Source organism: Pogonomyrmex barbatus, unplaced genomic scaffold, assembly GCF_055798465.1.
Source record: "Pogonomyrmex barbatus isolate J1 unplaced genomic scaffold, ASM5579846v1 scaffold13, whole genome shotgun sequence".
Lineage (NCBI taxonomy): Eukaryota > Metazoa > Arthropoda > Insecta > Hymenoptera > Formicidae > Pogonomyrmex > Pogonomyrmex barbatus.
The window spans coordinates 6,050,133-6,065,432 of record NW_028297109.1 but is presented as its reverse complement, the minus strand read 5'-3'; the positions used below and the strand labels follow the sequence as shown (position 1 = coordinate 6,065,432).

The 15,300-nt window shown below is 37.4% G+C and overlaps 1 protein-coding gene across 3 annotated transcripts in view; it reads right to left on the bottom strand.

The window, feature by feature from the left end:
* The window catches only part of sha (shavenoid), an 82,200-nt gene that overhangs the window by 6,688 nt on the left and 60,212 nt on the right, over positions 1 to 15,300 (bottom strand). For 2 of the 3 annotated variants that reach the window (XM_089072435.1, XM_089072436.1), the window contains 6 exons: positions 4,352 to 4,465; positions 3,583 to 3,716; positions 2,851 to 3,001; positions 2,035 to 2,366; positions 696 to 917; positions 393 to 495 (listed from right to left, as the gene is read on the bottom strand). In XM_089072435.1, coding sequence (XP_088928561.1) covers positions 393 to 495; positions 696 to 917; positions 2,035 to 2,366; positions 2,851 to 3,001; positions 3,583 to 3,716; positions 4,352 to 4,465 — 1,056 coding nt within the window. The remainder of the gene's footprint in view (positions 1 to 392; positions 496 to 695; positions 918 to 2,034; positions 2,367 to 2,850; positions 3,002 to 3,582; positions 3,717 to 4,351; positions 4,466 to 15,300) is intronic. The other variant, XM_011643092.3, reaches the window with a different exon arrangement.

The window sequence follows — 15,300 nt, the reverse complement described above, 5'->3', positions numbered from 1 at the left end:
GCGAGTGAAAGTGACGCTGCTTTCATTTATTGCAAAATGCTTAACGCGCATTAGACGCACGAAATCCACTCGTGCGAGCATAAGAGAAATAATTCAAGAAGTTTGCGAGATCGCAAGAATGAAATAGTTAGAAATCTACAGGCGAGAAAACGTTGAAAATACGCGAGGGCTTGAAACAGAATTATACTTTCACGATTTTCACTAATTTCTCTATTTCTCATGTCAAATTTTTCCAAACGAGAAGAAGTATCGATTTAATTATTCATACATCTACTATTCTTGAGCTACAAATTTTACATCTTCACAGCATGTAACTAGAAAGTTCGTTTTGCTTTATCATTTATTACGGGGAACATTCTTTCTCTTTAAAGGATCGCGAAATGTGTGCTCACCGGTGAGGGTAGGAACAAATCTCTTCGCAGCCATCTTGTGCTTGGCGATGGAGATGACTTCTCGGATTTTGAGGAGGAACTCGATGGCAGCCGGAGGTGGGGCCTAGAAAAACGCCGGGCTGTTTTCAAATTATCTTGTCGCTGGTCGAGTGTGCGAGAACGTAGACGAATCGAACGGACGTCGAGGGTACGGCGTCCATTAAAAGCATTCCAGAGTTCGAAAACGCGCGGATGACTAGCACGAATGGGAAATAAGCAACATCTTTCCCCATCGTCCCCGCCGCCCCCCGTTAAGCAACTCACCAGCAATAGCTGTCGATCGAAGTACGCGGGATTGAAGTACAATTTCCTTCGCTGAGCACCTGGAAGAACCGGTACATCCTGCTGATGCGGATTGTCAGCCGTCTCCACGACCCGTACATCCTCTTCCGGTAGTCTCTCGCCGAGAATAGAACCCGCGGGAAAAAGCCCTTCCGATTGCTCCAGATACACGCAGTGCGGATGGACGATCGCGGACGTTATCTGCTGAAGATGAAAGATGAATATACGACATCGTTGATCGGACAGGCTCGAGATACGAGAGCGAGAGTAAATTTCGTAAATTCGCGAAATCAGGCTGGAAATGAACCAGGTCTTACGTACGAGACTAGATTGTGAAATCTTACCTCTCTCCTCGCGCTAGATCTCTTGATTTTTTACAGGATTTTCAAACGACGACGATTATCACGGAGAGATTCTTTGGGCGACGAGACTAGATCGTACAGAGACTGAGCTCTTCCAGCAACGACGTGACTTACGCTCGCTTTGCTGTTTCAGCAAAGAAAAGAATTGCACTACGTGGAGACTGGAAGCGGTTCGCAGAACGTGTTGAAATCGTAGTGCGTGGTATTCTAACAACCGGTATATACGGCGTAAAAGTGGGATGCACCTCACCTACTTGGGATGGTACGGACTAACGGAGCGCAAAACCAATGCGCTAATTGGATGCATTATTAAACGCGAGCAGTGGTCCCGGGAGAAAGAGAGAGAGACCGACGGCTTTCTGTATTAGAGAGATCTCGAGAATCGCGCGAGAAGATAACCGAGCAATCTCGTTGCTCGGCGCGCTGCATTTGAATAATTACATAATATCCTCCGGGATGATGTAAACCCCATCTAATTATACAACAGAACAAATCTATCTACAAATCTATCTGCTTCTGGCGAAAATTTCTTCCGATTAATTCTCAATCGTCCAAAAATAAGTCCACAAGTCGAGAAAATTTTTTGTTTTGAAATATATAAAAATTTAAACAGATTCGAGAATAATTTTGTCGAATCATCAAAATAATTATGCAGGACATTAATTGCCAGAATATTAAGAATTTTTAAAATATTATCATCGCGCTTAAATTGTATATTGTATATAATTTTCAACAATCCAATAAAATTACTTTCAATTTTTTTCAATTTGTTTTGTTAAATCTGTATCAAACCAAACTTAGACACTCTAGCAAAACTATTCGTTCCGTAATTTACGTGAAATGAAGTATCTTTTCTAAGTGATATTATTCAAATGATATTATTCAAATTCAGAAAAGAGCTCGTTAGACAAAAATGATCGATCGATTGATTGAGAAGTAACAGTTTGTTCTGCACTTACGTTTTCGAAGCCTTGCTCGTTATCGCTCGCGGGAAGATCCTCGCCTAAATCACTCTCGGTGAGTCCGCTATTAGTGTCGCTCTCGAAGTGTCTCGCGGTGGCTAACAACGGATTACTCTTCACCAATCCGCCGCCGTCTCGACCGCCGTCGAGAGTGATGTTCGCCTCCTCGATGGATTTCCTCTTCGCCCTTCTGCTGTGCAAATATAACGATACGCTGGCTACGTATATGAGGGCCAAGATTACGGAGGAGAGACCAATGGCGGTGTATTCCGTAGCTGATAAACCTTGCGACACCTGAGATGTCGACGAGAACATCACTTCTCGCACGCCTGTTGTGAGAAAAAAATACGTTCAGCAAATCAGTACATTTCTCCATGACGTCTGATTCTTCGGAATGTCACTGGCAGATGATATGATTCACGTATGTAATCACGCGCAAAATCAGCGTTCTAATTAAATTTGAATTTTATTTGACAAAATAAATGTAATTTCGCAATGTATACATATATATTCTAAAATATCTTACATCTCTCTCTTTTAATTTCTTCAAAGTTCATTTTAAATTTTACAATCGCGTGAAATTTCAAAGGAGTAAAGTACATATTAAAACTAGCATGCAAAGTAATAAGTAAAATATTCTATCTTTTGAAATATATAAAATTTCTTCTTTTTCTTCTCTGAATTTTTTTATTGTATGAAACATTTTTCTTTATTTTACAAAATTATAAATAAAATTCTATCATAATTATGAGAAATTGTGAAATATTTTAAAATATATATTGTAATAATCTGTTTTTTTTTTATGATACATACTATTTTTCGATGGTGAACCGGCCACTCTAAAGGCCACGCAAGGTGTAAAAACTCCAGAGAATGTTGACTTTGGCGACGCGTCTCTGCAGACGAGCTTGGCTGTCACGACTCGTCCTTCCGCTGCGTCTCTCAGTCCAGCTTCGCCGATCCACTAATTGATCCAATAATTGATCGATTAATAATCATATATATTAAATTGCAAGCAATACGTTAAACTTCGTTAAATATTCAGCAAAAATATTAAAAAGTCTATCAGAAAATTTATGTACATAGAAAGACTAACAATAAAATGGATATATCAAATATTTGTTATAACTTTGATAAGAGAATTGTCTTCAATTCTTTTGAACATCACCGCTGCAGTTTAATTATTCGTCCAACATAGAGATAACGAAGAGTTGAATCAATTGAATCAATTTAACATTTTGATACACGAGGGAATTATCTCTTCATTCCCTCGAACATTGTCGTCGCGCCGATTAATACGCGCCGATTAATTACGATTATCAAGAATATTATCAGCATCGTTTAACGTCGAAAGTTCGTTTTGGATTCGAGAGCCTATTTGGTATCTCTCGAACAAAGGTGGACCGAACCCGCGATTTTCATTGCGAATCGGCGGCGCGTAAATACCATATTATTCCCGGTCGAGTCTGTGCGCTACTACTTACGTGGCTAATTACGATCTTACATTCGCGTAATGATAGAGCGATAAGTTATTCTCCCACCAACCTGGAGGAACGTCCTGCCCTCGTCTCGAAACAGTCTGAAGGGCGGCTCGGCGTCGGAGAGATTTCTCAGCTCGGACCATCCCGCCCTACCCAATTGCTGGGCACCGGCGATCCCGCATACAGGAGTGGTCACACCTAGTTTTGGAAGATAATTTATGTCTGTGTTAAGCGATCGTGCGGGAGAAACGAGGCGGGAGATAATAAGCGGAATAAACGCTGACGCCGACGAGAGTTCCGCTTGAGCGGCGCGCGGGAGAATTTTGAGGAATTTTGCGCGCTGCGTTTTTGCGCGCTTGCGACTTTGCGCGCTTCACTTTCGAGTATTCTATGTTACAATGAAAAAAATCGCAATCGTCTCATATAAATACTATTGTTTTATCAATTTTGTTTCGTCAAGTTAAATATTATTTTCTTTTTGTATAGTAAAATTAGGGTCATCTTTGTCGAATGGTACACGGAAAGAATACTTTTGCTAGCAAATCTAAAAACTTGACCAGATACAGATCTGAAAATAATTTTGTTGGCCCGTCAAAATTATTTGGTAGAACACTTAAATACTGATGATAATACTGCAAAAATATTTGATCTTCTTTGACAATCAATTTGAACATCGTATATAATAATTTTTAAGGCCCAACAAAATCATTTTTCAGATCTGTATCTGAGCCAAATTTTTAGATTTGCCAGCAAAAGTGTAATTTTGTTCTTAAATAATCCGTGTAATTTTGTTCTTTTCATGTAATCTTTACTTAATGCTGTATTTAACTTACCTTCGAAACAAATCTCCGCGTGCGGATATATTATTTGTCCTCGCTGTGGCAAGAAGACGTACGGTACTCTCTCCACATGGCCGTTGCTGTTGACAAACCCCGCAACGTTGCACTCTGAACAACAGATTATTATCGTGCATCAAAATCCCTTTACATAAAATGTAAAAATTACGGAGGAAGCACAATTTTGCTGAAATACCTAATAATTTAGATATAGATCTGAAGCGATTTTGTTGAGACATCAAAATAATTATAGAAGGCTTATGCACGATATTAATGCTGTAACAATTTTTTATATTCTAATAGTTAATTTGATCGCTTTACATAATTAATGGTTCAATGATATTATTTTCAGATTTGTATCTGGCTAAACTTTGAGCAAAACTATTCTTTTCGTATATTTATGCAAATTATAATGGGCATTTGCATGTAATATTTATCAACTACTAGATTAACAGGTAATCAATTTAAAAGATAATTTAAATATAATTTATTAATTGGTATATTTAAAAGATTTTACATTTAATAAGATTTAATTTTTAAAAGATTAAAAGATTTTTCATTGATGGGACAATCAATTATTTAATACAATTTAACGCAGAGAAATAACATCGTACATTGTTCATAATTTTATATAATACAAAGAAAAATTGCACAAACCATAAATTCCAAATAAATATTTCAGAGAGAACAGAATTAAGGTGTCTTTGTATAACGACGGTGACTAGCTTCTTTTTTTGTGCAATCACACGTTTACCCCGCAATTTCGGTGGGTCGCAAGACAGCTTGTAATTTCGAACAAAATATCGCCCCCGGCTGCCATTTTGCTTATTTGAATAAATTATGAGGATCTGGATTACACCGAAAAGCCCGCGAACCTTAAGTTACCTTGAGGTAACGCGACGACTCTGCACGAACGCGAACTCCGCGAAGAAAAAAAGTCCTGCAAAATCGAACGATCTTTTTTTCTTTGTAAAAAAAGGAGCCACAATCGCATAACGAGGTGTTTCTGAGAAGATGCTCCGTAATCATATGACAGGCTTATTACTGCATTTCTGAAGCGGCAGTTGCTGGACAAACGTAATGCAGCATCATTGTTAAAGAAATAACTAAGAATTGATTGATCTGATTAGTTAAAGTCATAATTATTGTTAAAGAAAAAAAAAAAACATTTATTTATTTTCTATAACATTTCGCAGAAAATAATGCAATATTAATATTCGTGTTCACCCCCTACAATGTTTCGCAGAAAATCACTCAATATTAATATTCGTGTTTATGAAAAATGTTACATGAAAAGATCGATTTCGCTGATGAGGTACAGATCAGAAAACAATTTTGGACCATCAAGATAATTATGTAAGACACTTTAACTTAAAGTGTGGTGATGTAGTAAAAGCTTTCAACATTCTAGCAACCAATTTGAACGTTTTACATAATTATTTTGATAGCCCAATAAAATTATTTCGAAATTAGATCTGTATTAACTAAGTTTTTATATGCTTTAGGTAAATTCAATTTTTTTCCAATAAACTTATTTAAAATTCTTAAAGAACCTTAAGTGGTGATTAACGTCTGCCAAAAATTGCAATTAATTAATCACAGTTATAAATTTGTAATTACAAATTCTATAATATATAAGTGACTTTTACCTAGAAATATATGAATATATAAATACTGAAGTAATTCATATTTTTATAATATTAACACATACTAATATACACATATTAATATAATAATTTAATGTTTGTAATACAGATGTAAACAATGAAATTTGAATACGGTATTCATTCGCAATTAAGAATACAGATGCAGCATACGAAGCCCTTCTTTTAAGACTGAAATTTACAAGCTCGATTTCATGGAAGGGAGACATCAACTATGGAATATTATCGATCCCGAAAGTGCTTGGAGTTCTTCACAAATTTGGTTAAATGCATATTTGATTATGCAAACGCCTTCTTCGAATTAATCTTTGGTATTGATGTTCCCCGAACGGGACGAACATAAAATTCAATACCCTCCAATTTCGCGCGGCGCGTAACGCTCGGCGTGCACAAGGCGTGTATTTGCAATTTCTAATTTGTGCTATACATTATTGGATAAAGAGCGCAATAAATCGACGAGTCCGGTAGGATCTATTGGATTTAATTACAACGTGATCGGCGATGCGCAGAACCTGTTTAAAGGCGCTGTTACAGAAGTTGGCGTTCGAGCATCGCGAATTTACATTCTCCGTTACTAAAGTTACTCCGTAACGACCGCCAATCGTTTATAAATTATATATTGGGATTTTTACGGGAGTCCTGCAAGTGATGCATGAATTTCGATATTTGGATGATAGTATCTTTTCGTCCTATACGACATAATAACAGAAGTCATTATTTTACAAAAATGCGCCATGCCATCTAAACTTTCCGTCAAAGCTAACTTAATTTTGTAAAATGTTTTAAAAAAAATAAATATTCCTTTTGTAAATTTTAAACACGAGCAATATATGTAGATTGTTTTAAATTTCCATTGCTTTCTTTCCTATTTGTAGATTGACAATATGTTAATACAGTAAATTAATTTTTTTCTATCTTTAAAATTTTCGCAAGAGATTTCCTAATTTTAAATACTTTTTTACAAGAATCGAGACCAATGACATTTATGCAATATAAAAATCTTTGAATTTTTGCATTTTACATCGAAAAAAAAAAATTATACACGGAATTATTGCTGATTTATTGCAATTTGTCTATTTTTAAATTTCTGTGCTACCTTTTCCAGTATTACTCTCGCAAATTCATTCTCTTCAATGACTCTGTCATTGAAAAGGACAAACTCAGCTACAAAAAAGTACCTCTCAAACTCGCATCATAAAAAACATATCCGATTTCGATTTACGTTTATTATCGGCCAAATTAACATTGTCGCGGTAGTGTCGTTCGTTCGATTCTCAATTTACGTATGTAGGATCGGCTTACTTACTCCCGTTAGCATCTCGGCTACGGGATCTGGGATCGGTGCAATTCAGCATCAGATAACGACCGGCTGATTAACGATCATCGAGCTCACCTCGGCAAGAGGCAAGAGTCAGCGAGACAGCGATAATCCCGGTCGCGATTGAACTCTGACCTCCGTAAGACGACGACGACGACGAATTCACGAAACTAGAAGTAGCGTCCGGTTTTCTATGAGCCAAATGATAGATAGTGTCATCTCACTTGAAAGCTATTGCCGGCTTATGGTCACGAGGGACTTCGATAAGATCTGATTGCTTGCTGTTAGGTATGCACCTTTTGCGCACGACGATGTATTTCTCGTATTTTTGCTCGAGGCCCTCGTGTTTTCTCTACCGGTATTTAGATAATTCATTACGGCCCACCGTATATACGTTTGGCGAATTAATTAACTGCGATAATGTAAATTTGTATGCTTTTGCTTGGCACGCACGTACGCACGTACTGAAATTGTGAAACGTTTATTACTTAATATTTACAACAAATAAAAATCTCTCTTTTCTTTCTTTACAAAAGTGTTTTAAACATAAATTTAAATAAATTGATATGACTAGCAAAATATGCAATAACTAATGAATTGAAAATTTAAAATCGTTTCATTATATTTATAAAAACAAAGTTATATTAAACTATTTAAAAACTTTATAATCTGCAATGATGTAAATTTTTGTTGCAGTGTTGTAATAATGTGTATATCAAAAATTACTCTAAAATTGTGATATTATTTTTATGATATTATCACAAGTAAAGAATTTTTTCAAATAAATATTATTAATTTTATTCACATTTCTATTTCATTTTCTTTTAAAATTATGATTGTCGTCTAAACATTCATAATGTAACCACTTTGCTTTATATGATTTAATATAAAGCAAAGATGCAGTCAAATTTATTTATTACACACATACACCAGTTTGTCTAGGCAACAAAAACAGTTGGTGTTAATCATCTTGTTAACTGCTATTGAAATACTCACATCTTAAAGTTATTATTTCAAACTTCTTTACTCGAGAGACGAGGATCGTATAACACATAAATGATTTCACGTCTACTATAATTATGAGCCCTGAAATCGTAGAAGTAATATATATGTAATATGTTGTGTAGGAAGCTGTATGAATGTCATCTATCGTGAAGCAGATTTCATCACTCTTCGATGGCACGCCGTGATAATCAGCAAATTAGTTTAACAAGTACTTGCTTAACGTCCAGCGAGAGACTGCTGGGCGCTTCCCGCCGTGATGATGATTGCGAAGCTAAATGTAGCGCATTATGCAAGTATGTAACATCATCGGTTATACTGATGACGGCAGTGGCAGTGAGAAAACACAGTAAGAAATAATCGAAATGTTGAAAAATTACAAGCGGAGTGAATAAATTTTTAAAGCTTCAAAGCTTCTGTTAGCTTCTGTTTTGATTTTTGACGGATTTCCGAACGATTGTGCCTCGAGACCAGTCAATTCTTGACGCGATGGCGCGATTCCATCAACGAATTATTATTTTTCGTTTTTCGAGAATCGATTTGATGATAATTTGATGAAAGAAGCAGAGACGGTTTCCGCGGTAATCTCCGCATCGAGCGTTGTCGATTCGCGCGAGACGGGCAAGATGAACAGAGATTCTGCATTGCGTTTTCAATCTTCCCGGGGGCACCCCCGACGTATTCTGACGCATTACGCATCGCGAAAGAGGCCTAACTACGTAACCACGGCAAATCATTATCATTCAATGTCCGTTGCAACGGTGGACGCCAACCGAAGGCGCAACTTCCGGCTACCGCGGCGTATCGCGCGAATGGCCTTGACACCTGTTGCTGAGATTGACACGCGAGAAAATTGCAGTGTCATTCGTTTGATTAGTCGTGAAATTAATATTGAAGTATCGAAATAAGTTGTGGGAAAAAATCCCTGTCGGCTCGTCGAAAGAGAAAAGGGAAGCTATTATATGCTAGATATAATGCTTATAGTGAAATTAAATTATTGACTGGAAGAAGAGAAAAACTATCACTCAAATATTCGACATGAATAATAATAACAATATTTCTCTAATATAAAGGTTTCAATAATTTTTCCTTATTAAAAAAGTTATGTATATTAATCCAAAACTTCAAAAATTTTTAAACTCTCTTTTTCTTGCATGGATCTGCAACCACGATGCATGAATATATTAGATATATAAATTAATTTGATTTCTTTTTTAAAATTCAAACTGTATTTATAAATTAAATAATAATAAAACTTATCAAAATAAGCTTCACTATTTTCTATAACTTTAATTTAGTTTTCGACCAATTGTTGGATTCCAATGCAAAAAAATGGCGACTTTAATAAAAATGAATAAATCCAAAGGGATTAATTTACACCTAAAATTATAGATGAAAAAAAATTTACTTATTCTATCATCAGATTATAGAAAACAAAAATTTCTTTTAGCACGCCTAATTGATCGTGGGCCTAAAGTAGAAGTCGAATCGTGTACCACGAGACCATCTGCCTTTCTCTTCAGGGGGAAATCAGCTGCTCATTGTTTCTTACGTCGTTTCTTACATTGTTTCTTACGGTATTTCTTCTGTCGGCGCCGTGACGCATCGATGCAAATGCCATCCTTGCTTTCTCGTTCTCCTGCTATTGGAGGCACAAGTTATCCTCGCGAATCGCTTATTTATTGGTTGCGAAACAGGCGCGCGTGGCCTTGGAAAGAGCCGTACGAGAGTCGCACGTTTGACACGACCGCTTGGCCTCGTAGAGGCCAATGTGAGGTCTTCCACCTTGATTCTATCGATTCTATAGTACCCAAGTACCGCGCTGGAACATGTAATTCTTAAAAAAATGGCAGGAGCACAATAACGCGCGTTTGACAAAATACAAAAGTTGCTAGAAATAATAATTTTATTTTATAGAAATCTTCTATTCTTCTAAAAATATCTCAAATGAATATCCTTTATTATGTTCAACGATTCAAATTCGAAATTTCACTCGAGATACCCGTCAGAATAACAATCTCGATAAAAGAAAAACAGTTCGTTGGAACTCTTCTTTCCTTCTGGCGAAAATAAAAATCCGGATATTCCGATTTACGATTTTTTTTTTTTTGTATTGTAGAAAAAGTTTCGTTCACACCTTTTTCCCTGACTTACGCTCCGATCTTTATTTTTGTCAGAGTTATAGAAACCTATTTGTTACTTGAAGCGATGTCGAAGTGGCAGTCACCATGGATATTCACGACGACCGGATCGCGACGCGATAGCCAAGTGTGTTAATAGTGCGTCGCCTCACGGATTATAGCGTCAAGGCATATCTTTCTGGACCGTCACATTCAGGCGTGCGTGCGTGCACATTAGTCAAGTCAACAGCTTGGGAAAGGCACAGCGAGGGGTGCACCTTTCTACGAACCTTGATTTTCCATAACGACCCCCCATCAATTCTCGCGACTTTTCTAGCCGCGTCGCGAAAGAATGTTACTTGCGTTACCGGTCGGGAAATCTGCGACGCACCTTGTTCTGGGGGGGTGAGGAAGGACGAAAACGGATTTTAATGCATAAGCGGTGACATCGAGTCATTAGGTAAAACGATGTTCCCTCGTATTCCCATGAACATTAACCGCACGGAATTTACGCACGCATACGGACCTTTATATTATTAATCTCCCTACATTCATTGATAAAAAGCGCTTGTCCTGTTAAAATTCGAATCGTTAATCATTAGAAAAGATCGATGACTGTCCCTCTCTCTCTCTCTCTCTCTCTCTCTGCCATTTTGATTTAAATAATGTCGCTAAAAAGTAGAGAGAGATAATTACACGTGCAACTTTTTCTTAAAGTTAATCAGACCGAGTTCGCAATATGACGATGTTCTGAAACGCCTGAAATCATCCTTAATCATGCCATAAAATGAAAACTAAACTAAAACCTAGATGTAAACTCTCTTCTCGGCGTATAAGGATAGATATTTTACAGCAATGTTTACTCGCACATTCGTTGTCTCTACAACTTGAGAATGAGAATTCCAGTGATAACTATTAACTTCAAAGCCGGAATTCCAATTTACATCCTCATCCACTTCCGTGATTGCTGCGCTGGACATGTCTATTTTTATGCTATTTTTATGTCCTATTTACGACGCTCAAATGACTTCATCTACTTCATTTTCCATAAAAAAAAATTAAACCATATTTAAATTAAACATATTTAAATTAAATTAAAATTAAAAATTAAATGTTACTCTCGCACAATTAATCAAACGTCGATTAAAAAATTCATTATTCAAGGGAGCAACTAATAAACCACACCAGTAATAGATAGTGTCGTTGAATTATGAATTAATAATCACTTCTTTCTGAAACCAATTCCATACACGTACGCGGCAAAAACTCCGGTCTCCTGGAGATCTGGTTTCCGACCCGCCGCGCGATTCATCTTCGATGCGACTCGCACAGTCATCGCACAGCGACCACCTCCGTCGTTTAACTAGCAATTTTCATCTCGTATTAGCATCTCGATGATTTAAGGTTTTTCCCGCGATGCATATCGGAACGCCGGGGAGATACAGCCTCGCTGGCATTCGTCGTGACACCACAGCATCATTACCGCCGCTAATTGCAACGTCGATGACAGACCATATCACGTGATTAATATTCATCGAGCGAGAGCGACGCTCTCGCCTCTTCTCGATCGGCGCAATCGTCGTCGTCGTCGTCGTCGTCGTCGTCGTTGTCGTCATTGTTGTTGTCATCGTGGCCAATGGTTTCTGGTCCGGCGTGATATACCGACCATCTGCCGAGAATGCCCTCCCCATCTCACGGACGTGGTGGCATGGACGATAATTTATGGAACGGTGCCGGACCGAAGGTGCATGCGTTCGATTTCTTTTATATCTTGTTTATACATCGCGTCCGCCACGTCGAATGCTGTTTTCATGCCGCGTCAACACAACACAGAAATCGCATGCCTGGCCGAAACGTCAGAACCGGAATTTGCGAGCTCCTCGTAAATCGAGCTTGCCCTAATCGAGCTTGGTGCGAAGGTGAATAAATAATTGCTTTGCAATTCGATGAGGAAACGCAGCGATTAACTCGGTCCTAGAGTACTCATCGGAGTAATATCGTTGAATATATTCGATCTGCGGCTTGTTGATCGTTATCTTTAATCTTCGAACCTGGCTAATTCCGAATATTTCTTTTGCGTAAGGACGTCGCAACACGGACAACACGGGCTACTCGGACTAAAAATGCTAGAACTACAATTTGCGATCTTGCTATAATTGATTTGATCGAAGCAATGAACATGGATGACTATGCGATTTGATGATAAATGTAGCAATTAATCCGGTCTTGGTCTTGTTAAAGCTATATCGGTTCAGATCAAATATGTAATTTGCTAATATAATATTCTCAATTTTTGAAGTTAGTTAATTTTCCGACGCTTAACGACGGTTAATATCTCATTTCGATATTTGCACAATCGCCGATATTAATCTATGCAACTAATTGCCTTGTAGACGTATCACTTTCGAAATATCTGCTTAGCGCGGTATTACAGTTAAATATTACAGTGCAATCATGCGATACAATTTAATCGTTTAAAAATTAAGATTATTCCTCTTTTAATAAATTTGAAATCGATTATTTCCCTTTTTCGCAAGAAAATTTTTGTGAAAAATATCACCTCGATCAGGAATCGAATCTGAATATTATCAATTAGAAATTTGATTAATTTACTTATATCTGACCCAATTTTTAGATATTTCAGCAAAACCTTCCATATTCTTTCCGTATACGGGTTGTTGTTTCTTCAGCAAAACAAGTTCAAAATTCGTGCGAGGCGATAGGAAGATCTCATCAGCATCACCAGCATCAGCATCATCAAACAGGACGCACAGGTGGTGTTCATACATGATTGAAAATTAAGTTTCGTACGTATAGCAGAGAAACACGTATTCTCGCACGATTGCATCATTATTGGAGCGGTTCCTGAACGAGAAAGAATTTCCGAGGTGTGCGAGGTATGAGGTGGAATCCTCGTCTGACCCTTAAATCCTTGTTGAATCCTGAGATTTACGAGTACACACATGAGCGATGAGCAAACGATACACGTGCTGGTTGAAATTCCAATAGCAAAACTGAAGAGCGTAAAAAAAAGAAAGAAAAAAAAAACGTGAGTCTGCAACTATTAAGGAGTACGACAGTTTGCAAATGTTGCAACACAAACATTACGTGATCAAAAGTCTCACGAAAAAAAGTCATCCGTGATTTTTTAATTAATTATAAAATATAAATGTTAACATCGACATGCGATACGTTCTTGGCTGCCGGCTAATTTCTTTAACGCGTGCCCGCATCGCCATGCGAAACCCGATGCGGATTTTATATCGCCCGAAGGTACGTTTTATGTACGTTTCTATACTGTGACCGTGACAAATTCACGAAATGTATAGACAGCGAGATAGGACAGATCGCAAAGCGCGATTGAGGTATATTTTTGCTATGTGCGATTTAACGCGAGGTTCGCCAGATGGATGATTATAACGTGCTATGCAAGAAGGAAACTTCGGAGAAATCATTGCATAAATCAGCGAGTTAGAAACAATGTAACAAAGAAACAAGTATGTTGTTGGACCCTTCGCAATTCTCTCACTCTCATTCGACGAAATTATAATTATCTGCAAAGTCAAGACGCACGCGAAGCTGAGCAGCTTTTCCGCGCATTGAAAGAACGGTTGCGTGCGGTTTTCAGCCCGTTGGCGATCGATCCGCGACACGGATGATGGCCACAGCATCACTTTACGTAATGTGATGTGTTACTCGTAATTAGAAAACCCCCTTAGGAAGTGGACGAACTTGCGGTGGATACCTTTCACCTTTGAACGCAGCCTTCAACTTTGAACGCGCAGACAACTACACGAAGAGAACGGTTCTGCTAATTCATATAAAAATTTGATGTAAATCTAAAAATAAGTTCGTTAAACTAAACTTAAATAATTATGTAAAACATTTAAGTTATTTGGAATAAAAAATTTCTACAATCATCATTGAGCGCCCTATATAATTATTTTTATGAGTCACAACAAAACTATTTTCAGATTATTCAATCTGAAATTTTTATATATTTCAGCAAAACATGTTTTCGTGCTGACTCGAAGATCTTGTGGAAGATCATGTCTTACAAATTCTTTAGAAAAGAGGGAGTTAAAAAAGGAGGAAGGATGCACAGGATAAATTAGGATCAGAATGTAACTCATTCGACACTGGAGAACACGAAGAGACGTGTATGGCAAGGTGAAAGCTGAAACGATCATCAGTTAAGCGGAAGAGATTCAGCATTGATTATTTTTTTCCTCTCGTTCGCGCCAACGTTAATTATTTTTCATTTTAAAAATGTATTTTTCTTTATCCGAATCTGGCGCGATTACGTATTTTTCATCAAATATTAAAGAATTTCAAAACATGTTTCGCTGAAGTATTTAAAAATTTCATTAGATATAGATCTAATTTTGTTGGAAATAAAAATCATAGCATTAATTTAAAACGCACGCAAAATAATACACCTTCACGATTTGCTTACTTTAATAATAGCTTTAATATCAGATCTATGTCTCTTAGTGTGTCGAAGATACGATCTGTTTATACAGGGAACGGAACATAATAATGCTAATGCAGGTAAATGAGAGAAACTCATGCTCGCGTGCGGTAATTATCGGAGGGAAAAAGCGGAGACTTGTTGGTATAACGCGAGATTTCGCGCTGGAAATATTCTTGTCTTTCGCTAATGAGCCGTCGTAACCGTAAGAGCGTCGAAATTATGTTAATGCAACACACGCGACGCACACACGAAGCGATAAAGCGAATAGCGATAGAGGCTCGGTAGCAATTGCGAAAGCTTATATACTTCAGAAGTTTACATTAGAAACGGTTAATTTCCTGGAGGAGGGAACGAGATAATTACGGGCA